Genomic DNA, 26,144 nt, shown 5'->3' with positions numbered 1-26,144 from the left:
TCCCCGCGCGCACATCCGCCCGATTCTACCAACGTCTCGCGAAACATGTTTTCTCTCTCTCTCTTGTTTTCTCTCTCCCACGTCGAACTCCGCCGGCTCCCCATCACCCATAATACTTGCTCTAATGGATTAGTGGCCACCTCCAACCAAACGCAAGTGAAGTGATTGCTTCCCACCATAATCTGATAACGTTACAAAATTGGGAACCATTAATTTTTTCCTACCCCTGCCGGCCTGTATTCTGACAAACGCAGCATATTTCAGAAATGGAGGGCTACCAACCAAGCATCATCCATCTCAGTTTGAATACTTGTCCAAACTTAAAAACGATGTGGCAGTGCACTACATTCACAAGTCTCCTGTTTCTGCATCTCTGAGGCTCTCCACACCGGGTACGGGGAGAGAAACGCTATGCCGTCCTCCAGTACCGCTTTCGCGGAAAATCGTCCGCATCGGGTACTGGAACGACGTGCGCTATGGTCGTGTACGAGCTGCCATCCGGGATTCCCAGGGGACGAACGAAGCGTCCGCTACCGCTTCCCGAGGCCCGCGGCTCCAACCACCCCGGCCCTCCCCGCCACAGCCGCTCGCTCGCTCCCAACTGTTCCGCGTCGCGCCGGCCCCGCTTTCCTGCCCCGGCCGCTCGCCGCACCCTGGCCGCGAGCCTGCCATCTGCGCGCCGAGGCCCTGCCTCCGCCTTTGCCTCGGCGTTGCCCAGCGCCGGGCGGGCCTCCGGCGCAGCCCTGCGGGGGCCACCGCCTGCGGGGACGAGGAGGTTGGAGTCGAGGTAGAGGACGCGTGGGACGGAGCGCGGGAGGAGGTCGACGAGGTAGATAAGGGTGTAGTTGAGGGGCTGGTCGAGCGCGCGGCGGACCGAGGAGATCTTGCCGCGGACCGGAACCCAGGGAGCTCCCCGCCGCCGCCTGTGACATTGCCCCGCCGCGGCCGACCGAGCGCCGTCCCGGCCCGCTCTGCCGCTCTGACCTGCCGCGCGTCGGCCCGCCGCCGCTGAGGCACGCCGGCCGGAGAGGGGGAGCCGGATCCGACCGCGCGCCGATCCGCCATGGCTGGCCGAGCTCGAGGCCGGTCGAGCTCCGCCGCGCGCCGATCCGCCATGGCCGGCCGACCTCCGCCACCCGCAGATCCGCCATGGCCATGCTCGCCCGCCGCAGCTCCGCGCCGGTGAGGTAGAGGACGATGCAGTCGCCGGGGCGTCGGGCAGGAGGGCCCCTCCGCCGCCAGCCTCGCCTCGCCGGGGCTCCGTCCCCTCCGCCGCGGCTCACTTCGCCGGGGCTCCAGTCCCTCCGCCGCGGCTCGCCTCGCCGGCAGCGCAGGGGGGAGAGAGGGGGCGGCGCCGGCTAGAAATGGGAGGCGGAGGCACAGTGCAGGGGGAGAACAGGGAGAGAGAAAGCGAGAGAGAGGAGGGAGGGAGAGAGAGGGGAGGGGGTTGAAAATTAAAAAAAAATCTGACGTGTGGGTCCATTTAGGAGGTAGTTGGTATAAAGGGGAGATATAGAGTATGGATAGGTGCGGGAAAACTGAATACAGAGTAGAGAATCTCGATGATCAGATAGGAATATTTTTTTTAGAAGATGAATTTAGAGTATGACGAGTGCATACAGCCTGAAATCTGAACACTGCACACTTGGAAATTTCCAAAGGCAGCCACTTCAACCTGTTCCAATTTTCCAAGTCAAAACACGTGCCCACAGCCACAGGCATCGATCGATCACTCGATCAGCGGCCATATCATCCTGCACCGCGCATGCCGGAACCAAAGGAGCACGTACAGGCGCCGGCCATGGCCACGGTCGCATTCGCGGTGCGCCGGAGGGAGCCGGTCCTCGTCGGCCCTGCCGCGCCGACGCCGCGCGAGACGAAGCGCCTGTCCGACATCGACGACCAGGAGACGCTGCGCGGGCAGGTCCCGTTCCTCCTCTGCTACCGCGGCGGGGCGCCCGCGCATGCCGACGGCCGCCACCCGGACCCGGGGGGCGTGATCCGCCGCGCGCTCGGCGAGGCGCTCGTGCCGTACTACCCGCTCGCCGGGCGGCTGCGGGAGGTGGAGGCGCGGAAGCTGGTCGTCGACTGCACCGGCGAGGGGGTGATGTTCGTGGAGGCCGACGCCGACGTGCGGCTGGCGGAGCTGGAGGCGGCCGGGCTGAGGCCGCCGTTCCCGTGCATGGACCAGCTGCTGTTCGACGTGGACGGCTCCGGCGGCGTGCTCAACTGCCCCTTGCTGCTCATCCAGGTGACCCGGCTGCTCTGCGGCGGCTTCGTCCTCGCGCTGCGCCTCAAGCCCTCAACCACACCATCTGCGACGCCATCGGCCTCGCCCAGTTCATGTCCGCCGTGGCCGAGCTCGCCCGCGGCCTCCCCGCGCCTACCATCAAGCCGACATGGTCCCGCGAGCTCCTCGAAGCGCGCCGCCCGCCAAAGCCGGCGTTCCCTCACCGCGAGTTCGACCCGGTGCCGCCGCCGCCGCCGCCTGGCGACATGGTCATGCGGACCTTCACCTTCGGTCCAGACGACGTCACCGCGATCAAAAGGGGCATCCCGCCGAAACTCGCGGCCACGACTTTCGAGGCGCTCACGGCAGCCATCTGGCGCGCCCGCACGGCCGCGCTCGAGCTCCCGCCGGACAAGGAGGTGCGCGCGGTGGCCATCGTCAACTTCCGTGGCGTGCCCGAGCTGGGGCTCCCCGCCGGCTACTACGGCAACGCGTGCGTGCCCGTGGCTGCGCTGACCACCGCGGGGGCGCTTCTGGCCGGCTCGCTCGGCGACGCGGTGGAGCTGGTGCGGGGGACGAAGGCGGCGGTGACCGCCGAGTACGTGCGGTCCGCGATGGACCTGCTGGTGCTGCGCGGGCGGCCGTTCGTGGCGATGGCGAACCTGTTCCTCGTGTCGGACAACCGGCACGCCGGGTTCCACCGCGTGGACCTCGGGTGGGGCGAGCCGGTGTACGGCGGCCCCGCGGCGACGCTGTTTGGGGTGAGCTTCTTCGTCCACGTCGAGAACGGCGGCGGGGAGGAAGGTGCAGTTACCGTGATGATCGTGCTGCCGCGGCCGGCCATGAACAGGTTCTCGTCGGAGGTGGAGGCGTTGTTGTAACACCCCGGGTGTTAATCACCTTGCATTAAGGCTGAGCACACAATTAACCTCATTATTAGCACTGAGTTTGCATACATAAAAATGTTGGATAAATTTATACCAAAAGTATTCACATGAGATCCTTTAACAAGTTTTCAAAATGAAATCAAATCGAATTCTAGTTTAAGCATCTAAACACATGAAATAATGAGTTCGAGTTTGGTTAGAAATTATATTTCAATTTTGAAATGATAAGAAGTTGAATTCGCCAAAAACTGAAACCAACATTATCAAAAATTTAGTTTGGCTCGGTCAGGACCGGTCTGACCGGTGTGACTGACCGGTCTGACCGGTTGCTCCAGATGTTCTATATTACAGGGATCCCACAAGCCTATAAACTAATATATCTATCTCCCTCACAACTCACTCCCTCTTCCTCACATCACCCCTCTCTCCCTCTCTCACTCACGAGCTCCCCCTCTCCCTCATGAACTCCCTCTCTCTCTCTAGTGCCCTAGGGTGCAAATCCCCCATCCCAAATCCATCTCAAGGCCAAGGAGACTTCAAGATGGCGTGGAGCACCTTCTCCTCCACATGCTTCTCCCCGGGGAGTCTTGGATTTCAAGTTCTTCGCACAGAGGAAAAGCTCGTTCAAGGTACTCCAACTTGTGCCGGCCCGATCTATCTTTCTAGGAGGTTCTAAGTGATTTTCTTTCGTCAATCATCTCCTTATGCATCCTTGAACTAGGATTCAAGAGGGTTTCAATTTTGGTGGGCTAGTTTTTCCACCATGAGAATTTCTATTCTTGGTAGAAAAAAATGCTGTCGGGCTCGGAGACTCCGGGTATAAGTCCGGATACTCTGGACTTGGAACACTCCGGGAGAAACTCCGGGTATAAGCCCGGATACTCCGGACTTGGAACACTCCGGGGGAAACTCTGGGTATAGGCCCGGAAACTCCGAATTTGGGAGTCCGGATACTCTGAGAAGGTGCCCGGATACTCCGGAAATGTTATCCCGGATACTCCGGGTATATGCCCGGATACTCCGGATTTTTGGTCTCGAATCTGAACGGTGGTGAATGTAAAACTAGGTTTATTAGCTTTATATTTCCATGCTCGGTAGGATAGAACTATAAAGTGTGTTGTTTGACAATTTTTACATGTAATTTTTAATGGTGCTAGATAAAATGCTTTTATAGTTTATAAATGCATAGTTGGAGTTAGGAGAATTCTAAAAATACAAAACCAGTTGGGTTAACTTTGTGTAGACTCATGTAAGATTTAATTAACCTCCGCCGGTGTAGTTGTTTATAGTTAGGCAATATCGACCTTGTGCTTGTACTGCTCCAATTTTTATTGCATTATCCAAGCATTCATACATATGCATCGTTGCACCTCATTTAGGTACGCTAGATGTACGACGTGTAGACGTGAAGCACACGGTATGGAGTCGAACCACAAGACGGTGTTTGGTGGACATCTCCAGAAGATGGAAGGACTGCTGAAACAACCGAAGACCCGGCCCAAGGCCGAAAATAATATTAACACTAACTTAGTGTTACCCTCAGGCAAGTCCCGGTGCACATCCTACTATTTTAAATTATGTCACTTATATATGTCTCTAATAATTGTGCACTAGGTTTAGAAATTGTTTGAAACCTTAGTTGCATGATCCCTAGGTTTTCTTGGGCCTTATACTAGTATGAATAGGTCGTTAGCATTGCTATGCTTAATAGGGCTCGATAGAAGTCGAGTGATAATTCTGTCACTCGCGAGATATAGGATGTCTTTATATTACAGTATATGAATTATTATATTCAATATGGAAGGTATGGGATGGGAGACCAGATGGGGGAAGGTGTAGCCCCATCTGTGTTGATTAAGGACCGTTCCGTTGTCGACTGTGCTGATCGGGGATTGAACTGTACTGACCACATGCCGGGAGTAGGAGGTAGTCGAAACCGGTAAGCCGAGTACTGTTTTGATTCGAAAGTACAGGAACCCGGACCCAACTCCTGGGGTAGTCGAGTAGTCGCGGAGAAATGGGGATGCATATGTTTACTTTTGGTGGTCTCACGTTGAGCTCGGCTGACCATATGTCGTTGGACTGGTTCCTGTAGTTCGAGGCGGGGAGGGGAAAGGTCGGTGCGTGGGGTCCGACGGGGCTTTTGCGTGCCGTGTTGGTTAGGTCCACCTTGCAAGGTTAAATCGAATCGATTCGCCGTGTCTCGCGGTTATGAGAGCCTTGATCTCTTGGTCACATCGTAGAAAAGAAATGGAATAAGAATGAGATGAGATGCAATGAGAGTTGATATTATTTAATTAATAGTTTGCTCACCTTGCTTGTTGTAGCTTTGCAAATCCTAGATGGTTAGTAAATTTATTGATATAATTGGAAGCTAAAACTGGAAAAATAAGGACTCACTTCTAGTGCTTCTTCTGCAAAATCAACCACCAGCCAAAAAAGCTTGCATGTCTAGAATATGTGGGCTAAGTATACCCAATAGACGGGTAAGTCTTGCTGAGTATTAGTTGCTCAGGGTATGTTGTTTACTCTATTTCAGGTTTAGGAGCTAACTAGGTGTCATATCGGTGGGCTCGATGTGACGCCTTGTCTTCACGTCTCGGTAGTTCTCGATTTATTTAGTTTGTTTTATTTATTCTGTAGTAAAAATGCTCTGTAAGTTAGATTCTTTTCCGCTGCTATCTTTTCATTTGTTAATTTTAAATTTAAAGCTGTTTTGTAAAAGTCTTAATATAATTTGCTATTTTTGTAAGATTGTATCGTGCTGGTACCTTCTGCCCTCGTCTTCGTGCGAGACTTTTGGTGTGTTTCGGTCGGCCTGTGGTTTGGAAACAGCCTGTCAAGTTACACTTAATTAAGCTAATACGTCAGATGATAACGGTTACGCTTAATGAAGCATTTTAACTCGCCGGATCTGTCACATTGTCGAAGAGTTAGTAGTGCACCCTGGTCGGTTCCGGCATTGTTATGTGCACCGACCAAGTACGGGAAAAAAATTCAGTGGCTCATCGCCTGGCTCCCGTAATGAGCCACTAGGAAGTAGGAACTCATCGCGTGGCTGGCTGGCTCCCGTTTCCTCCTTTATCCTTGGTGTGATCATCAATAATATAATGGTGGGATGTAAGGAAGATTATAATTTTCAGTTAGTTGAGATAAGTCTTCTTTACGGCCCTAGGTTCTGTACAGTCCCATCTCCAGTCTCCAGCTAAGACTGACTTCAAGAGCGCGATGCAAAGCCATTTTTGCATCTCGGCGGGCACTGTGCCGCGTGAAACTCGTCTCCAACAGACGAGGCATCGCAGCATGCATTTTGCGTTGTGAGGAGAGAGGTGAGGTAAAAATGGATTCCCTCTCTCCTCCAACGCAAATCCGGAGGCGCTGCGGCTGCTCTGGCGCGCGGGACGCAGGCAGAGGCGGAGGCGTGGTGCGGGCTGGAGGCGGAGGCGTGGCGAGCGGCGGACCGACAGAAGGAGGTGCAGGCCGGGAGGGAGCTCCGGGGCCGCGGCCTCTGCTCCGCCATGGCCCCGCGCGGCCTGCACGCAGGGGCACGCGAGCGCCGCCGTGCAAAGGGCCGCCGGAGGGAACAGAGGAGGGGAGGAACGCGCCGCGGAGGCCCCGCCACTCTCCCCGGCGCGCGCGAGTGGGGAGGAGGAGGCACCGGAGCTTGGCCGCCCCTACTCTTGCTTCGCTGCCGCTGCCGGAGATGAGGGAGGTGGGACGGATGGAGGTGGCCGGCGTGCTTGAGGAGGCGGAGCTCGAGGACGCGCCATGGACCCGTCCGCCCGGCTGCGCGCCACGGCCCCCGCTCGGCCGCGCACCGCACCATGGGCTCTGCCCGGCCGGTCGCGCGCAGCGCAGCGGGCTCTGCCCGGCCGACCGCGCGCCGCAGCCCCCGCTCAGCCGCGCGCCGTGCCGCGTGTTCCGCCCGGCCGCGCGCCTCACGGCCGCTCCTCCCGCAGCCGCAGCAGCCCAGCGAGCTCCAGGGGTGGCGGCGGACCGGCGAGCTCCACGGGGTGGCGGCGGACCGGCGAGCTCGGATGGGGCGGATGGAGCAGGGGAGCCGACGCAGGAGACCCGTGAGCCGCTCGAGCGGGCCGCCGGAGGACGACGGGGAGGCCGGCGAGGGAAGGAGCGGCGAGGACGGGTCCCCGCCGGTGGAGCGGCGCGGGGAGGGTGACGCCATGGCGGGAGCAGGGGCGGCGGGATCCGCCCGCACCGGCCCCATGGCGGGATGGGGAGTAGGCCGCGGTGGCGGGATCCGCCCGCACCTGGCCCGCGGTGGGATGCGGACAAGGGGCGGCAGGATGGGGCGCAGGCCGTGTGCGGGATGGGGAGGAGGGGGCGGGAGCGAGCTCCAAGGGAGGGAGCAGAGGAGGTCCGGCGCAGGGGGGAGGGAGGACCGGAGGAGAGTGAGGGACGAAGAGGCAGATTTTTTGCGTGTGCTGCTGGAGATCGGTGTTTTTCCGATGGCGATGCAATTGCTGTACGCGATGCATATCACCGGATGCCTATCCCGTTTTGCAACCGCTTGTTGGAGTAAGTCTAAACGTAGAAAATTTGCCTTCAAGTGCAAATTTTTCTGGTTATCTACAGGAGATTTGACAGTATGCAACCGGCCAAACTTTTAGTCAGCTCAAAACCGTATAGGGTGTCTTAGTGGCTACCATTTCCTTGCTGCTGGGAGGTTGACTGAGATGCTTGATTACTTTCTTGATTCATTGATAATCTATTCCTACCGTTTTAGATGCAAAGATGCTAAATTAAGAGTTGTGTTCTAGTAGGGCTTCTGTCGATATCGAATAATAAGCTCAAAAACTTGAGTCCACTGAGATCTAATAGTACGGTATAATAAATCTGTTTTTGCATCGATTAACATGGTAATTCTAGGTCCATAAGCAGACGTGTAGTGGCTATAAAAAAATAGATATGGTATAATGATCTCTAGAGAATAAATATGGTACAGTGCTGCAGACGTTAATAACTTAATATGCATGGGATGATAGGAACCTCTCAAAAAGGGTTATGTTGTGTTGCGACATTTTCTTTTCGTTTTTTTTTACCTTGATAGTAGATTTGGCCAAAGCATTTGGATGCATGGTGTGGCAAATACACGGTTGAGCAAAACAAATGCCACGGAAACGATGCTTTTAAATATCTTTTATTGAGAAATGAGCTAAGAAAATAAGTAATAATTGAGACATTTGATACTAAGTTGTAGAGAAGTCGCACTTATTTGAAGGAAAAGACAAATGACAAATAACAGTTCTGCAAACAAGCATTCTACTACACAAGTGCAATTCGAGAGTCTAAACATTAAAGGGATGTGTTTTGCATTGCTAGAACATGTGTGTTACTGCAAAAAAGGTGGTCCGATCGTAATGAGACTAATTTACGGTCAACTGTAAGGAGAGCTTCCCTACGGTCGATCTTCCCACCGTTTTCTTTTTTTCTTTTTAGTAGTTGTGTTGTTGTTTTCCGATACAAATGTCGGAAAAAATTGGAGAACTAGAAGAATTTTTCAAAGAGAAATTAGGAGAGATAGATAAAATTCAAGAAAATTGGAGAGATAGAAAAAATTGAAGAGAAAAGTTTTACAAAATAAATCAAAATATTATAAGAGAAAAAACTTTGCATCCAAAATAAAAAAAAACTTGGGTAAAAAAATTTGTTAAAAATTTTTGAATAAAAAAAAGAAAAAATTACCGAGAGCTCGCGGCCGCCTAAGCCACCAGCCCACCGTGGCGCCTCCCCGCCACCGGCCCCGCCGTACCGTCCGTTGCGCCTCCCCGCCACCGCCAAGCCTCCCGGCCGCCGACGCCGCGCCTCTCCGCTGGTGCCAAGCCAGCTCGCCGCACCCAAGCTCGGCGTTGCACGCCTCTCTCACCGCCACCCTCTAGTCTCGCATAGAGCAAGGAGCCGCCACTCGCCAGCCGTACTGGGGCGCTGGCCTCGGGGCGCACAGGAGGAGCGTGGGGCTGGCGAGAGAGAAAAGAGTCTGGGAGCAGGAGACGACGAGGCAAGGCGTGATTCATTTGGAAGTAGGCCCGCCCCCACGGCCGAGATGGTTCTGCGACCGACCGTGAGTTGGTAAACGAGCGGTCGATTGTAAATTCATCATCTCGTCCTAACCTTCGACAACCACTCCACCTCCATCGCGAAACGATCCATCACCGACTGCGGCAATACGATCGGCAGGGCCGCGGCGTTCTCCCCGTTACCGTTCCTGACGGCGATGAGGAAGCTAATAACCCAAACTTCGCTAGCGAGCGGGTAGTAACTAGTAAGAGCAAGGTTAATATAGTAAGATCTATCAAGGTTAATAGATGTGCCCGCTTGTCGGCGAGGAGCGCGGTGAGAGTGGTGGGGCCTGTTAGATTTAATGTCTATAGCGAGCTCGGCCAATAACAGGCGGGTACGGTGCCTCTCAGTCGGCTACCGCAGGCGCGTCGCGAGACACTCACTCTCTTCTCCACATCGGATTCAGCCGGCATACAACTTATAGTACTTACTCTAAGGCACAAGTGCCTCGGCGAGGGCTCTGCGAATGGCGCCAGCTGGCGGCCCGGCGTCGGTGCGCGGCGGCAGGCCCCAGAAGAACAACATCAACGGCGTCTGTACGCGAAAGGCGAAACCCCTGCTGGCCGTCGATGTTGGACAGGCGCTTGGTCTCGCGGAGCGTCGGCTCGGCAGGGCCGACGAGCTCCGGGTCACGCCGGGGCACGGTGAAGGTCAGCGCCATGGCCGGCGCATCGGAGTGATCCTTCGCTTCGCACTTGAGGTACTAGATGGATATATACATGGTTCTGCGCTTATGGCTTATTGGCAATATAGATCTGGAGCTACGTTTTGACTTACAAAACTAAGCAAGCCTTGTTTAGATAGTGTAAAGTTTTGGTATAAAGTGTCACATCTAAAATATTAAACGTGGACTAATTGTAAAATAAATTACATAATGCGTATGTAAACTACAAGATAAATTTATTAAACCTAATTAATCCGTCATTAGAGCATGTGTTACTGTAGTAGTTTAGTATCCAATAACAATCTAATTAGGCTTACTAGGCCATCAACCCGTGCTACCGCACGGTTAGCATTTGATGGTAACTTTGAGATTACATTTTTTCTAAATTTCATCTGGATGAACATACGTGTTGTTTTCTTTCTTTTATGGCATCATGAGAGGCTTTACACAATTTTGCATAGTAAATAACATATGAATGTACACGGAAAAATTAATATATTAATGTTTTATTATTTTTCATATCGATGTCAGTATAATTTGACAATCGCAGTGGATACAGTAATTGGAAATTGCTAAATGGAAATGCCTTTAACTATAAGAAGGTTGCTTCATGGCTTCTACTCACTACAGGAGACTGCGGCTTTGCCGTGTGTATAGATGGCCATTCGGGCCGCCCGGCCCGGCCCTAGCACGAGCCCGGCCTGGCCCGCTCTTAGCCGTGCCGTGCCTGGCCCGGCCCAATTTCAAGTCGGGCCGTGCCGTGCCAGCCCACGGGCTCTACTAGCGGCCCAAGCACGGGCCCGCGGGCCTGTTTCGTGCCGGGCCAGCCCGCTGGAACCCGGCACTATAGTGCTGACCGGGCCGCCCGAAGCCCATAATTCAAAATATATCTCACCCTACTCCAAATTTAACAAGCAATCTAAAGCAATCTAATTCAAAATAAATCACAGATCACAGCTAGGCATACACAGAGATATATAGTAAAATATCACTTAACTGGTAAGTGATAACACAATTATAGAGTTGTTTTAACACTTGATCTATGTGATCAAGTGTTGCTGCCTCATTAAAAACCTTCCTAGATAAAACTCACCCTTGTGAGAAACCCTAGGAAGGGAAAAAGAGTACAGCCCAACTCTATAATTGTTCAAAATTACATCATATTGTTCAAGTTCAGCAGACTCATTAGCACATTACAAACAGAAGATCAAATTGCAAAACAGTGAAACAGCACTGCTGACTTGGTGTTGGTGATGTTGCTGGCCTCTTGCCTAGGCCCAGCCTTGCCCCTTGCCTTCTCAAGACTAGCCATTGGCAGGGACAGACCTAGCAAAGACAGACAAGAGAAGAATCAATGAAGTTGATTTATGAAACTGTACATAATCAATGATTACTTGTGATTTGTGAAGCACTTACTCATTTCCAGTAGCATGCCCTTCAGCATTGTCCTTGATGCCAAACTTTAACTCCAAATCTTGCGTCAACTTCTCGACATCATGCTGCGTCCTTGCATCAGCAGCTTCCCAGTCCTTGATGCAGGTCAAGTACTCCACATTATGAGGCGCCAAGCGTCGTCGACGCTCCTCGATCACCCTGCCAGTGAGTCTAAAGCAAGATTCCGAAGAGACAGTAGAAACTGGAACAGACATAACATCTTTTGCTAGTATGGACAGAATGAGATATGTCAGTTTGTGCTCATGCCACCAAATTAATATGTCAAAATCATCATCAAAGCATGTGACCTGGCACGCTTCAGCACGATGTTGTTGGCAGTAGAAGCAGTAGGCGTCGAGGACGGCGTCTGAGTCGCCGATGCGCCGACGCCATCACCTCTAGCACCAGCGCCGGCATCAGGGGCATCGACATTGATAGGAGCAACACTGCTACCGAACAATGCCTCAGCGCCGGCAGTCAGGTCGTCGTCGTCGTCCGCGGGCAGGCCACACGCCCTGAGGTCATCGTTGACGGTGTACTCCTCCATGTCGTCCATCACGACGACCTCAGGGTGCAGCCCACCTTCGCATCAACCCTCGGCGGCTCCGTTCCTCAACGGCCGGCGGCCCCGAGTGCACGAGACCTGCACAAGAGACAAGACAGAGATGAAAGACGAGGGTTAGGGGTAGGGAAAAGAATGGAGATGGAAGACGAGGATTAGGGTTAGGGTTACGGAGGACCTGCGCAGCCGGAGCTCGGAGCCGTAGAGAGGAGAGACAACGACGGCTAGACGGCAAAGACTACTGCGAACTCCGGCCAGTATTGGAGCGAGCCAGCTAGGTGCGTAGGAGTGCGAGATCTACTCACCGGAGCGACGGAACCAGAGATCTACTTACAGGAGACGGAAGGGAAGACGAGAAGCCGGCGGGGGAAGCGGGTGCGGCCGTGCGGGTCGCCGCTCGCCGTCCGAAATAGCGGAGGCGGCCAGGCGGCGGCGGCCAGGCGGAGCCGCGGATGCGGAGGGACCGAGGGAATGGCCGAATGGGATTGGGGATTTGGGGGCTAGGGTTACGAGCGGGGGGAGGCGGGGAGCCGCGGGCTGGGCCGCGCCCGACCGGCCACCGCGCCCGAGGCCCCGTGCATTGGAGTTAGCGGGCCACTAACGGGCCAGCCTGCTAACTCTGTGCCGGGCCGGGTCGGCCCACGGGCGGGGGTACCGGCCCAGGCACGGGCACGGGGCACGGGCCGTGCCAGCCCGGGCACGAAATGGACCTGGCCGGGCCGGGTTCGGGCCGGGCCAAAAAAACGGGCTTCTAGGCGGGCCACCGGGTCGCGGGCTGCATGGCCAACTATAGCCGTCTGCCAAAGCACACGGCAAAGCCCTATATGCACACGGCAAAGGCTTTGCCGTGTGCCGCACACGACAAAGAGCACACGACATTCAGACGTCGGCAAAGGCGTCGTTTGCCGTGTGCCATTTATCGGCCACACGGCAAAGCCTTTGCCGTGTGCCAAAGCTGACACTCGGCAAACAATTTTCCAAAAAAATAAAAAAAACATCGGCAGCCGCTACAGTGGCAGTGCCGGCCACCACAACCACGCCGCCGGCCACCGTCACCACCACCACGCCGGCCCGCCAAGAGAGGAGGCGCCGCCGCTTGTGGTCTCGCCGCTGCCGCCGCCCGCGGATGCCCCGCCGGCCAGCCAGGAGAGGAGGCGCCGCCGCTCGTGGCCGCGCCGCCGCCTCCCACGGGCGCCCCAGCCGGCCGTGGCCGGGCTGCCGCCGCCCACGGGCACCCCCGCCGATTGGCATTCGGGGCTGCGCCGCCGCCGCCCGCGGGCGCCCCTGCCAGCCGCCGTTCGGGGCCGGGCCGCCGCCTCCCGCGATGAAGCGCCCCGACCCGAAGATCAAGGCTAAACCATGTATTAATTACCGAATAAGGTCTCCGGCATAATACATGTTACATCAAGTGGAGTCCAGAGTCATACAGAGCTTTATTCAACACGTACACGAGGGGGTGAAGTGACAACACAACGCTACACAGAACAATAATAGAATAACGACTAGCATGACGGCATGGAGGACTAGCTCTTCATCCATCACGGCTCCACTCGATCAGCTTGGGTGCGGACACGATCTACTCGTAGTCTTCTGGCACAAAGTCAGGATCCTCTGGAGAAAAATCAACAGGGGTGAGTACAAAAGTACTCAGCAAGCTCCACCTCACCCTACGGGAGGGGAAATGATATGCACGACGCACATTGAACACAATGCATTAGCAATGCAACTAATGGTATGCAAATCCTTCCAGACACAACCCACAGTAGGTAGCTCACTAGTTATTAGGACCACACCTTAGCCTGTCCAAACTGTGGACACGAACCATTCGAATGGATTATACACTCTGCAGAGGTCGTACACTGTACCCACACGCTCGACTGCCCGAACGGACAATCGACATAGCCGACACCCAGCTGTGGTCATGCCCCAGCCCGGCCGCACAAACCCTCGGGTCCTGACTCCCATGGTCTATACCCATAAACCATCCCTGCGACCGTCAGGCTAACCAGTGGGATTAGGCTAAGTCCGGCCCATACTAGAACCTGTGGTCGTACTAGAGTAAGCTAGGTGAGATGTCAAAACAACTCGGTCCTTATGGTTCACCAGGGCAGCAACCATCCCTCAATATGTCAACTCGAGCCTACCACCATGGTAGCACTCACCTGCCAGTCTACCACCACGGTAGCGCCGGCTCCAGCATACCCAGCTACCCTAGTCTCAGCCAAAACCCTCCACATCCTAGTCTCAACTCTGGATATGCATAACTACTCATATGCATGTATGAGCACACTCAATCACTCAAGTACCGGTATATGTAATCGATCCTAAACCAGGGCTACAACTAGACGTCCTCACATGGATGCAACCGCTCACATAGGGGTCGATGAAACTTGCCTTCACTTGCGTACGCGTCATCGGCGGTGGCTTCCTGCTCGTGGTACGGGTCTTCTGGCTCCTTGGAAGGCTCCTCCTCGGTCACTCCGTGATCTACGGGCGAGAACGGCACAACCGGCAAACAAACACAAGCAAGCAATAAAATAAGTCAAATGGATATGAAAATAGGAGGAATAGATAGTATATGATTTGAGGAGAGTTTAGGAAAAAGAGTTACGTGAAAAGGAGTTGATATGAAGGAGATATTGAGTTTTTGGTTGGTAGAATGATTTGGATTAAGTGCTCACAGCCTGGTGGGTGTTTTGGGCCTTTGTTGTGGAGTTAATGGTCGGGGGAGCTGCCTGCCATCTCACCTTGGCGCAGAACAGCTCGAGGAAGAGGGCCAACTGTTGGAGCTTCGTTTCGTGAGTGAGCTGGGCTCGGGAGGAGTGGTTCAGCTAGCGGAGCGAAGCGGCTCGGTGTGCTTGGGCTGGTGACAGGGCTCGTCACGGCCTTGCTCCTTTTATAGGCGAGGAGAGCAGCAGCGGCGTCGCACAGGGACGGGTGACGGCGTGGGCTGCGGTAGCTCGCCGTCAACGCAAATAGTGGCAGCGCTGAAGGCGCGAGCATCGAGGCGGCAAAGCCGGCGAGGACGCTGCAGCGGCGTGGGCGAGGTGGGGACGCAGGAGTGGGCGGCACGGCGTGGTGCCGGCGGCAATGCACGGTCCCGTCGTGGGGCCGGCGTGTCGCGCGTGCGCGAGCGAGAGCGAGCGGGTGAGGCGGTTCAGCGGAAAAAATCTCAGCCGGCACTGTGCGTTGCGACCCCGATTTTTAGCGAGGTGGGTGCTGCCTTGACGGGTCTTTTCAAGGTCAATGGTGTGGGTACTCTGTGGCTTCCAGGGAATGATGAAGTTATGGCAAAGGAGGTAGGCGCTGTTATGATTGTCTGAGAATTATGGCATGGTACGGTGACTTGAGAGGCTTTTATGGAAAGAGACGAGATGATTTTTGTCGTAGGTGCAAGCATGTGTATGCTGGTTACTGGAGGGAACAAATGTACTAACGCAAGGCAAGAGTATAAAATAGTTTACCTAGTAGTTATGTAATACCTCGTATAACATTAGTATTATTTTACGTTACTAGTTTAATTGCAACATAAGTTTTATTTTAGTGATTGTTGGAAATTGAGGTGGCCCTACTAAGTTGAGGATCTACACCAACTCACTTCAGAGTCGGTCAGCTTCTAGTTACTTAGTGTACCGGGTTCTTTTGACGGCAGAGCCACCTTTTGCTTCCGGGAGGCAGAGCCTACCAACAGATGAAGCTGGCTTCCGGGTGGCAGAGCCAACCTTCGATGAAGCCCAGACCCTTTTGTGATCCCGGGTGGCAGAGCCAACCTTCGATGGATCACAACTTATACACTAAGTACTAAGTTTAACCGGAAGACTAGCACTTATAAAGATGCTTACCTTATTGGAGCAACAAAGGAACACACACCTAACACACTCTACCTATGCTCACTTCTACCATGCCCTTGGATGTGTGTGTGATGGAGTGGAGTAGTATGGCATGGCAAGGGGTGGCACCCTTCTTATATAGGCACTCATACCCTTTTGGTTGAGTGACACTTGTCACACTCTAGGAAGTTCCCTACAAATATCTAAGTTCTCTACAAATATCTATTTCTAGAAAATTCTAAATTTTACTATGACAAGAAAATATCCAAACTTCTTGTCTTCTTATGATTCTTGTGGAACATTCTAGAACCTTGTCATGATGAACAAAATTATGCCATGGTTTATCCTTATTTTTATAGAACCTTCTAGAAGTTTGCATTATAAATTTCAACACTCCCCCTTAATCATGATGAAAACTGGGATGTTACACGCGAGCGCCCCAGCCGGCCGTGGACGGTCCGCCGCCCGTGGCCGCGCTCCGCCGCCCCGCGGGCGCCCCTGCCGGCCGCCGTTCGGGGCTACGCCGCCGCCGCCCGCGGGTGCCCCCGTCGGCCGTGGTCGGGCCGCCGCCTCCCGTGGGCGCCCCCGCAGCCCATGGCCGCGTCGCCGTTCGGGGCTGCGCCGCCGTTCGGGGCCCTCGTCGCGCCGGCCACCACTGGGGGCTGCGCCGCTGCAACTGTCGGCAGAGATGGAGGGAGGGAAGGAGAGAGAGTGAGGGGTGGGAGAGAAATGAGAGGGGGCTGATCCGGTGGGGGAGGAGGGGACCAATAGGAAAGCCCCATTTTAAGGGATGGATTGATGACATGTCATCTTTGCCGTGTGCCCAATTCCAGCCCACGGCAAAGTTCTATTTTTCCAAAATTGTTTGAAATGTATTTATTTAATTAAATATAGCAAATAAATACCAAAAAATCCAAATTTTAACATGGAGTACCACATGTTGTATGTGAAGAGTTGAAAAACTTTCGAAGTCGAACTCAAATTCGACCGTCACTTTTACTCCAAACTTAACTGCATCTTTCTCAAATCTCCGAGTCTTCTCCAGAGATGTTTCCATTTGTAAGTATCGTACGTGAAAAAATTACGAAACCTACTCAATTTTTTACCACTGCCTCCACATATGATATAATGAGGTATTGACAAATATCATAATTTTCGGACTTCATTTGCTTTTTTAAAATTTTAAAATCATTCGAACACACGTTCGTGACCGTGTTTTCTAGACAAGATGTTGAGAATTTCTTTTCATTTCACGTGTAAGGCCTCAAACTGAGCTAAATAACATGAATATTATTTTTTCACTCATTTTCTTCTATTATTTGAATAACTTGCAGTTCAAATATGACTTGATTCATAAAATTGCTCGAAATATAATTAATTAGTTATATATAGCAAAAAAAATTAAAAATGTACCCAATTTTATCTTGGGGTACTACTTGTTGTATGTGGTGGGTAGAAAAAGTTTCGAGGTGAGAAGAGAAAAAAAATTATAACTTTGCCGTATGCCGAAAATAACACACGGCAAAATATTTACTTTGCCGTGTGAAAAAAAACACACGGCAAAGTCTTTGCCGTGTGTTTTCACCGTGGCACACGGCAAAGTGGCTGTGCCATGGCAAAGTGGCTCTTTGCTGTGTGCCCGACAAAAAGCACACGGCAAACAGAGAGGCACACGACATTCTAGCAATTTCCGGTAGTGACTGTCCGTTACCAAGGAAGTAGAGTATATGGGCGTGTGGGACTCCCCTTTTTTGGGATTGAAGCATGCAGATAACTACATTAAAAATGACATTTGTTAGTTGACATGTAAATAATTTATTAGTAACATGCTTGAAAGAGATCTATTCATTACTTGGAATTCCCCGACAGTGTAGTGTAGATTTGTTGTGTCTCATCAATTGCTTCCGGTTGTCTTGGAACATGGTACCATCTCCTTCCTCAATGTTGTTACACGTATCCACCAAAAAAAATGTTGTTACACATAAACATATCAGTGTTGATGAACTTGAAACTGTATTTTGAGATGTCTTCTGTATCTTTGATCATTTTTAGAGTAGTTGTCAGCATGAAGTTGATTATCATATCATTTTCCACTGACCGATATTTTTGTGTTGCAGGTGTGGCTCTGACATTTGCAATGATGTACACATTACCTTCCTCAATTAGTGGTTTGAATTTTTCCATATAGGCCTTATTGATCATGGTCCCCTGATTTATCATCATCATTAATAATTTATATAAACTAAAAATAATCTAAAAATTGCAATGATAGTGAAATACTTTTATACCTGCTGATCAATAAGGATCATGTCAAGACTTAATTGTTCACCACTGCAGAGCAATATTGCATTCCATACTCTGGTTACCCTTGCTCTGATTTTCCACAATTCTTTTCCTATTCTAATTTCACTTAAGGTTTTGCTCACCATCGCAACTTGTTCAACTGTATCAGCAGAGTAGTGATGGATCAAATTCAGCTATTTTTCTATACAAAAGTTATCATATATACAAATATGGGACTACAACCATTAGAAAAGAACAACGATCTTGCAAGATAGATTCAAAAGGAATGTAAAATTGAACTATTTTCTATACATAGAGTAGATATCCTAGCTGCATAAATGTTGCTTACTTCTAATCTTGACATGATGAAACAGATCTAAAACTGCAAGCAACATTAGTTGACACTAAAATAATTGAAAAACTCTTACGTTCGGTGCTTACCTCTGTGTTGATCGAAGCGACGTTAGAACAGCCGGCATATATTCCTGCCGGTGGGGAGTTGATCAACAGCGCCAGCCTATGTTCCTGCCGGCGAACGGTACTTACCATTGCGTTGATCAAAGCGACGTAAGAATGGCTGGCATATGTTCCTGCTGGTGGGGAGTTGATCAACAGCGGCAGCTTATGTTCCTGCCGACGAATGGTGCTTACCTCACTACTAGAGAAAGGACCATCAGCACCGGTTGAAAGTGAGCTTAGGTACCGGTTTTGCAACTGGTACTAGGAAACCGAGACCAATGTGGTCTACCTAGAACACCGGGTAAATCACCCGGTGCCTAAGGTCTCCTTTGCCACCGGTTGGCTAGCAACCGGTACCAACACCCGCCAGCCCGCCACGCCCGTTCCGTCGCATCTCTCCTATTCCTGGTATCCTCTCCCGTTACACTCGCATCCCTCACCGTTAGCAACAATCATTCAAAGAACTCAACCACAAAATACTGAATCGACCAATACAAAATCAATAGATCCCAAAAATCATTCAAAGAATCGTTTACAAAATTGATACAAAATCAATAGATCCCAAAATTGATACATCCCAAACTCCTCCTTGCGCGAGCCGCAACTCCAGGCTTCGGTGGTGCTCCGGCACGGCGGGGTCGTCCTTCTCAACTTCGTGGCGAGGTCGACGGCGGGCGACGAGCAGCAAGAGGAGCAAGAGGAAGAAAAGTGCCTTAGATCCCATGGTGACCAGCCTGCCTGCCTGCGATCCCACGAAATAAATTATAAAGACGAAACCATAAAACACATCAAAGCAATCACCTTCACCTCAGGGAGGAATCAATCGAGAGGATCAGCAAGGAACGGAAGCAATCAAATAGATAAAAAGGGACGGGGGGCGGAGGCGATTCGGCTGCCTGCTACTTGCTATCCTTGTCGGCTTGGCGATGTGTGCCGGATTGGATTGGATTTGGAGTCCTGCTGCCGGATCTGGAGGAGCAGGGGCGCTAGGGGGGTGCAGACGCACGGCCACGCCGGGCCGTCTCCGCGCCTCCGCCGACGCGCGGCCACGCCGGGCCGCCGCTCCTCCCGTGCCGACGCGCGCCCACGAGGCACGGCGACTCCAGAGGATGAGGATGAGATGAGAGCTAGAGAAAAATGAGAGGGGTAGAGAGATGAGAGAGAGAGAGAGGACGACCACGACTTAGAAATATCCAGACGCGAGAGGACATTGGGACATTGGTACCGGGTGGTTTTTCCCACCGGTGCTGAATCTCATCATTTGGTACCGGTGCGTGCTATCACCCGGGACTAAAAAGTGTCTCTTTTATTATTCCCGGGTTATGGCACGAGCCGGTGCCAATTCTTAATCATTGGCACCGGGTTGTGCCATGACCCGGTGCCAAAGGCTTTCCTGGACACTTGTTCAAATCAAAAGTATCAGCTGCCGTTGCACCCGGTACTGATGCTCTCATTAGTACCGGGTGCAATCGCAGGTGGTACTTTTGGTCTGGACCGATGGCCTGTTTTTCTGGTAGTGCCTTTGCGTGCTTTGCTAGCTTATACGTGATCTCCTGCCGATGGATGGCCAAGTGCTTTGCTAGCTTGTACGTGATTACGTGATCTGATTTTGGAACTCTCTTATTTGTTTGTTAGAGCATCTCCAAGAACTTTTTTATTTTGTTAGCTAAATTTGAAAATTATACCTATTTGTAAAAATAGAAAACCATCTAATTCTATGAGTTAGTCCAACAGACCGGCTAAAATGTGCCCATCGTTCGCTTTCTAGCTATCTCTGCTCTGCTCACCACACGCCGCTATGCTCAACTGCGCTCCAACAATGGAGAGGTGGGCACCGGCGCCGCCCACCGGGACGCCTGCATCATCGACTCCTGCAACGGGCTCCTCCTGTGCAAACGCGAGGATGCGCGCCCGCACGACGGATCTCGCTGTTATTTCGTCTGCAACTCTGCGACGGAGGAGTGGATTGATTTGCCAGACAACAAGCGGCAGCGTCTTCCCCACGCCGGCCATCCCCCTCCCCTGCGGGGGCCATCTCCCCCCTCCCCTGCGCGGCGGCGCGACGAGGAGCTTGATGGGCGCGGCGCGCTGCAGCACAGCCCCCTCGAGGATGCCGTCAGCACCCGCGGCACCGCCGTGAGGCCAATGGAGCCTCCCTGGTGCGGGCGGGAGCAGGGCTGGGGGAGCGGGATGGAGGTGGGGCTGATGGGATGGAGGAGGGGCCGGCGGCGCTCCGGCGGGTGCAGGGCACGTAGAAGCTCTTGGAGATGGGCGGCGGACAAGGTGAGGTGCGAATCGAGCTCTCCCATCAGCAAATTGAGCTCTCTTGACGGCGAATCGAGCTCTCCCGCCGGCGAATCAAGCTCTCCCGCTAGCAGATCTAGCGATTCCGCCGCCGAATGGACCTCCAACACCGCCGCACGAGCTCGGCCCCGTCTCTAGCACCTTCGCGCCGAGCTTGGCTCCGCCTCTAGCACGCACGCGAATGGGGGTGGAGGCGGTGCTCGCCCGCGGCCGCGGTGCCCCCCAAGGCGCAGCGTCGACGGTCCTAGGCGCGCGGGAGGAGGAAGCAGCCGCGGGAAAGGAGGAGCATGCGCGACGGGGGAGATAGCTAGCGGTGCCGCATGCAAAAATGGCCAGCGGAGGGGAACAGATACAAAACCAAATAGAAAAGAGAGGTGGATAGAAATACTGTTGGATTGGATTTTTTGCTATAGTTTTCTATTTTTATAAATCCAAATAGATTTACAAGAGCTCTTGGAGATGCTCTTAGTTGGGTTAACTATCTAGCCATAGAGATAGACATTAGCCTTGGAGATAGAGATTATCTATGATTCAAATAGCGATAAGATATTAAAAAATCAGTCAATATTAAAATGCATCTGTTAGTTGGGGAGCTTTGCTTTCATCCGTTAAGCTCAAGTGTCGTATGGGTGGATGTGTCTAGATCCAAAGGCTATTATAATTACATTATATTAACTGACCGCTAGATGTTTTGCTTACCTTTGCGTGCTTTGCTAGCTTGTACGTGATCTCCTGCCTGCGAATGCCCAAGTGCTTTGCTAGCTTGTACGTACGTGATTACGTGATCTCCTGCCGGCGGATGGCCAAGTGTTTTGCTAGCTTGTACGTGATTATGTGATCTGATTTTGGAACTCTCTTTATATGTTTGTTAGTTGGGTTAACTATCGAGCCATGGAGATAGACATTAGCCTTGGAGATAGAGATTCTCTATGATTCAAATAACGATAAGATATTAAAAAATCAGTCGATATTATAATGCATGTGTTATATAAACTGATCGTTAGATGTTTTGCTTTTTTTAAGAAGATTTCTCTTATTTTGTATGATGTCCACCTAGGATCCTATGTGGCTTCACGTGGAGATTTCTTTAATTTCTCTTATTTTTTAGGATATCCACCTATGATTCTATGTGGCTTCACGTGGAGGCTTTAAAGGAGCCTCCAATTAGTAATAGTAAGATTTGATTCGTCTCACAATTTACGAGCAAACTGCAATTAGTTTTTTATTTTACCTATATTTAATTCTCAATGCAGATACCGTAATATTCGATGTGATACTTTTGGGAGTTTGAATTTTAGATCTAAATAAGACCAGCTGAGTTACTTGACGATGCTTTTGAAATTTTCTATTGTGTGTGTACTTCTATACAGGCCCAATGCTAATTCTGCGATTGTCAGAGATTTTTTTTTACTATATGCATCTGTCGACAGATTCCTAGATGGAAAACGGTTGAATTTTGTACCTTCTTCCACGTGGGGTCTAGTTAACACATATTAGCACTTTTACATATGCTAACGTCTTTAAATCTTGATCAAAATTTAACTCTCCAAATTAGCATTCATTTAAATAAGTTAGTGGTAAAGTTTAACGCTTATCCATTACTTAGATCCAAACGGGATCTTTATCCTTTCCATGTTGGGATGAACTATATAATGGCAGCTTGAGAATAGCCACGAGTTGGGATAAACCGTATAATGGCAGCAACAGCGTCAGCCGTTAGTGGCTAAGTGCTGCTGGCTGCTCTGCTTTTCGTTGCAAGCAGATTTGTTGGGCTCGCTTGGGCCGGCAGCCTACTCGTCTCCTCGCCCCTCTTCTTCCAACCAAATACTAGGATGGATGGATACTCTAATCGATGGAACTACAAGCACTGACGCTGCTAGCCTGCTAGAGAAATCCAGTAGAAGCACGTCCGGTTCGGCAAGCGGTGGTCGTGCCTGTTCTCCGAGCTCCAGACTCGACGCGTGGGCGCGGCGGATGCGAGCCTCCCGCCACGTCCCTCCCACCTCCCCGGCCACGCGCCCGCGCCTGCCCGCATCGCCCTCTTGTTTATATTCCTCGCGCCACCTCGCGTCTCCCTCACCGTGCCATGCGCGCGCTGCTCCTCTGCCACCAGCTCCCAAGATCACCACAACTCCGTCGTTCAGCTAGTAGAGGAGCCGCCACAAGGGCGCTCGCTTCCTTCGCGGCCCGGCCTTTGGGTAGTAGTAGAGCGAGAGCGAGGCCATCGCCGCCGCTGCCGCCGGCTCGCGCCATGGCGTCGCAGCAGCAGTTCCCGCCGCAGCAGCAGGGGTCCCAGCCCGGGAAGGAGCACGCCATGGACCCCCGGCCGGAGGCCATCGTCCAGAACTACAAGTCGGCGGAGAAGCTCAAGGGCAAGGTGGCGCTGGTGACCGGCGGCGACTCCGGCATCGGGCGCGCGGTGTGCCTGTGCTTCGCGCTGGAGGGCGCGACGGTGGCCTTCACGTACGTGAAGGGCCACGAGGACCGGGACGCCGAGGAGACCCTGCAGGCGCTGCGCGTCATCCGGTCCCGCACGGGCGCCCGCGACCCGATGGCGGTGCCCGCCGACCTGGGCTACGAGGACAACTGCCGGCGCGTGGTGGAGGAGGTCGCCGGCGCCTACGGCGGGCGCATCGACGTGCTGGTGAACAACGCGGCGGAGCAGTACGAGCGGCCGTCGCTGGCGGAGGTGACGGAGGCGGACCTGGACCGCGTGTTCCGCACCAACATCTTCTCCTACTTCCTGGTGACCAAGCACGCGCTGCGGCACATGGCGGAGGGCGCCAGCATCATCAACACGTCGTCGGTGAACGCGTACAAGGGGAACAAGACGCTGCTGGACTACACGGCCACCAAGGGCGCCATCGTCGCCTTCACGCGCGCGCTGGCGCTGCAGCTGGCGGAGAAGGGCATCCGCGTCAACGGCGTCGCGCCGGGGCCCGTGTGGACGCCGCTCATCCCGGCGTCCTTCGGGAAGGAGAAGGTCGCGCAGTTCGGCTCCGAGGTGCCCATGAAGCGCGCCGGCCAGCCCGCCGAGGTGGCGCCCAGCTTCGTCTTCCTCGCCAGCGAGCAGGACTCGTCCTACATGTCCGGACAGTTCCTCCATGTCAACGGTATGTATGTTGTACACACATATAGTGTAAACGTGTATATACAAGTACATGTTACATTGCATATACTGACTGACTTGTGGACATGCGTGTCATCGGGCATGGATTTACAGGAGGCGTCATCGTCAACGGCTAGAGAGGAGCTATAGCCGGGGAGGTCGAGGGTCGCCGGCCGGCGATGTCGCCGGCCGGCGATGTCGCCGTCGTATGTCGCCATGGGAGTCCTTTTGCTGTGTGTGTCGTGTCGAAGGTTGAAGGGAAGAAGTGACACGTGCGTGCTCACGTGTATCAGGTAGTGTCAGTGTACGTGCAGACTCTACTAGCTGTAGCAGTGTCGTCCAGTGCGCGGTGATCTGAGCGCAAAGCACGTGTAAAAAGCGAAGGAATGTGTCTGAATAAATATATGCGTGCGTGAAGCCTCCGTGGCGATCCTTCCTCGTAATCGAATCTCGTGACGTGACTATGTACTTAATTTATTTACCACCATCCTCTTCCCTGTCGTATAACCTAGCTATACGAGATGCGATGATTTTAATTGTTAAACAAAGTATATGCAAGACAATATCTCAATCTAAAACTTGGGCATATGTGCTGAAGAATATGCAAGACAATATCTCAATCTAAAACTTGGGCATATGTACTGTCTTCAGCAACAGAAACATACTTAAATATGATGTTTTGGTAGGGCAGTTAGTTTAGTTTTAGTTTCTCCACACCCATCATTGCTTATCCTATTGATGAGTTTCTGAAAATTTGGATCAAAATACCCACATATATGTTTACGTGGTCGGCTGCCCCCTTAGAGCAAAATTAATAATACAGCCAGCAGCTTGTTGAAGATCACATGATCAGATATATACTTGGCGTGTATGGCAGGCTCTCAGTGATTGTGTAGATACGGCTCCAGGTTATTTTTGGATAGAGTAGATATAGTTTGTTGTAAATCTTTCTCTTCTTGTGTTGTAATCCAGATACTTATTCACCAAGTTGTTAGGGGCTGTTCCTAGCCTATTTAACACGGAGCTGTGAACCTCACATGGTAATCAGAGCTAGGCTAGTCCACAATCTCCTCAATGGGATCTACTTCCGCGCAGCCTGCATCGTTCTCTCTGATCGGTTGTCCGGTCACCGAGAAAATGGGGAAGAACAACTTCCCGCTATGGCGCGCCCAGGTTCTCTCTGCTCTTCGTGGTGCTCAAGTCGCCTACTACCTCGACCCCGACACCCCAGTGCCGCCGCAGAAGATTCCCAAGGCGGCGGACAAGCCGGATGATCTTATTCCCAAACCTGATGATCTTATTTCCAAACCTGCCTATGAGCAGTGGGTTGCCAAGGATCAGCAGATCTTCAATTATCTGCTGTCCTCGGTCTCTAGGGACATTCAAGTGCAGGTTTCTACCTGCACGACTGCTGCCGAGATGTGGAGATCCATTGAAGCTATGACCGCATCTCAGTCTCGTGGGCGGGTAATCAATACCTGCATGGCGTTGGCCACGGCGGAGAAGGGGACTTCTTCCATCGCTGACTTCTTCAGCAAGATGAAGTCCCTTGCGGACGACATGGCGGCGGCAGGCAAGAAGTTGGAGGATGAAGAGATCGCCTCCTACATCCTTGCCGGGCTTGACACTGACTACAACCCAGTCGTGTCAGCCATGACAGCTCGCGTTGAACCTCTTACCCTCGGCGAGCTCTTCACCCAGCTAGTGAGCTGGGAACAGCGGATGGATCTGTTTGTGAGAGAACAGGTAGCTTCCAAATGCTTGGATGTGCGGTTTATTAGTACTTCAAATCAAGTTGCAGATGGCTTCACTAAACCACTCCCAGTTCAGCAAACGGTCTGGTTTAGAAACAATCTCAATCTTACTGATAAGTTGTGATTGTGGGGGGGGTGTTGAAGATATGCACATGATCAAATATACTTGGCGTGTACGGCAGGCTCTCGGTGATTGTGTAGATACGGCTCCAGGTTATTTTTGGATAGAATAGATATAGTTTGTTGTAAATCTTTCTCTTCTTGTGTTGTAATCCAGATACTTGTTCACCAAGTTGTAATGCCACGCTAGGGGCTGTTCCTAGCCTATTTAACACGGAGCCGTGAACCCGAGAGGGCATCACGTTACAGCCATTCTCACACAGCTGACTATAAAAATTCTTGGCTTGCTATAAGAGTTTTTTTAGCTTTCACTCAATTCATTCATGTGTCCATTTATATAGTAGTTGATCTTCACTATTAATGCATGATTCACTTATCATTTTTATAAATTTGTTTGGTTCTTGTACTCAAGCGGGCTGTAATCTTACAA

The 26,144-nt window shown here is 52.4% G+C and overlaps 1 protein-coding gene, 1 non-coding gene and 1 pseudogene across 2 annotated transcripts; all 3 read left to right on the top strand.

The window, feature by feature from the left end:
- Positions 1 to 1,801: 1,801 nt before the first annotated feature.
- Positions 1,802 to 3,200, top strand: LOC120663473 (annotated as a pseudogene).
- Positions 3,201 to 22,825: 19,625 nt separating this feature from the next.
- LOC120667364 (glucose and ribitol dehydrogenase homolog) lies at positions 22,826 to 24,338 on the top strand. Its single transcript, XM_039947453.1, has 2 exons — positions 22,826 to 23,844; positions 23,955 to 24,338. The coding sequence occupies exons 1-2, from the start codon at positions 22,983 to 22,985 to the stop codon at positions 23,975 to 23,977; spliced, it is 885 nt and encodes a 294-aa protein (XP_039803387.1). The 5' UTR covers positions 22,826 to 22,982; the 3' UTR covers positions 23,978 to 24,338.
- Positions 24,339 to 25,418: 1,080 nt separating this feature from the next.
- Positions 25,419 to 25,557, top strand: LOC120668256. The gene has a single exon (XR_005672352.1). It is a non-coding gene; the product is annotated as a small nucleolar RNA Z247 (small nucleolar RNA).
- Positions 25,558 to 26,144: the final 587 nt, after the last annotated feature.

The sequence above is a fragment of the Panicum virgatum genome, chromosome 3N (assembly GCF_016808335.1).
Source record: "Panicum virgatum strain AP13 chromosome 3N, P.virgatum_v5, whole genome shotgun sequence".
In the NCBI taxonomy this organism is placed as follows: Eukaryota; Viridiplantae; Streptophyta; class Magnoliopsida; order Poales; family Poaceae; genus Panicum; species Panicum virgatum.
This window is presented reverse-complemented; position numbering and strand designations above follow the sequence as displayed.

Coding starts and splice junctions, on each gene's coding strand:
- LOC120667364 (XM_039947453.1), top strand. CDS start 22,983: ATGGCGTCGCAGCAGCAGTTCCCGCCGCAGCAGCAGGGGTCCCAGCCC. Junction 23,845..23,954: donor ACAGTTCCTCCATGTCAACG/GTATGTATGTTG, acceptor ATGGATTTACAG/GAGGCGTCATCGTCAACGGC.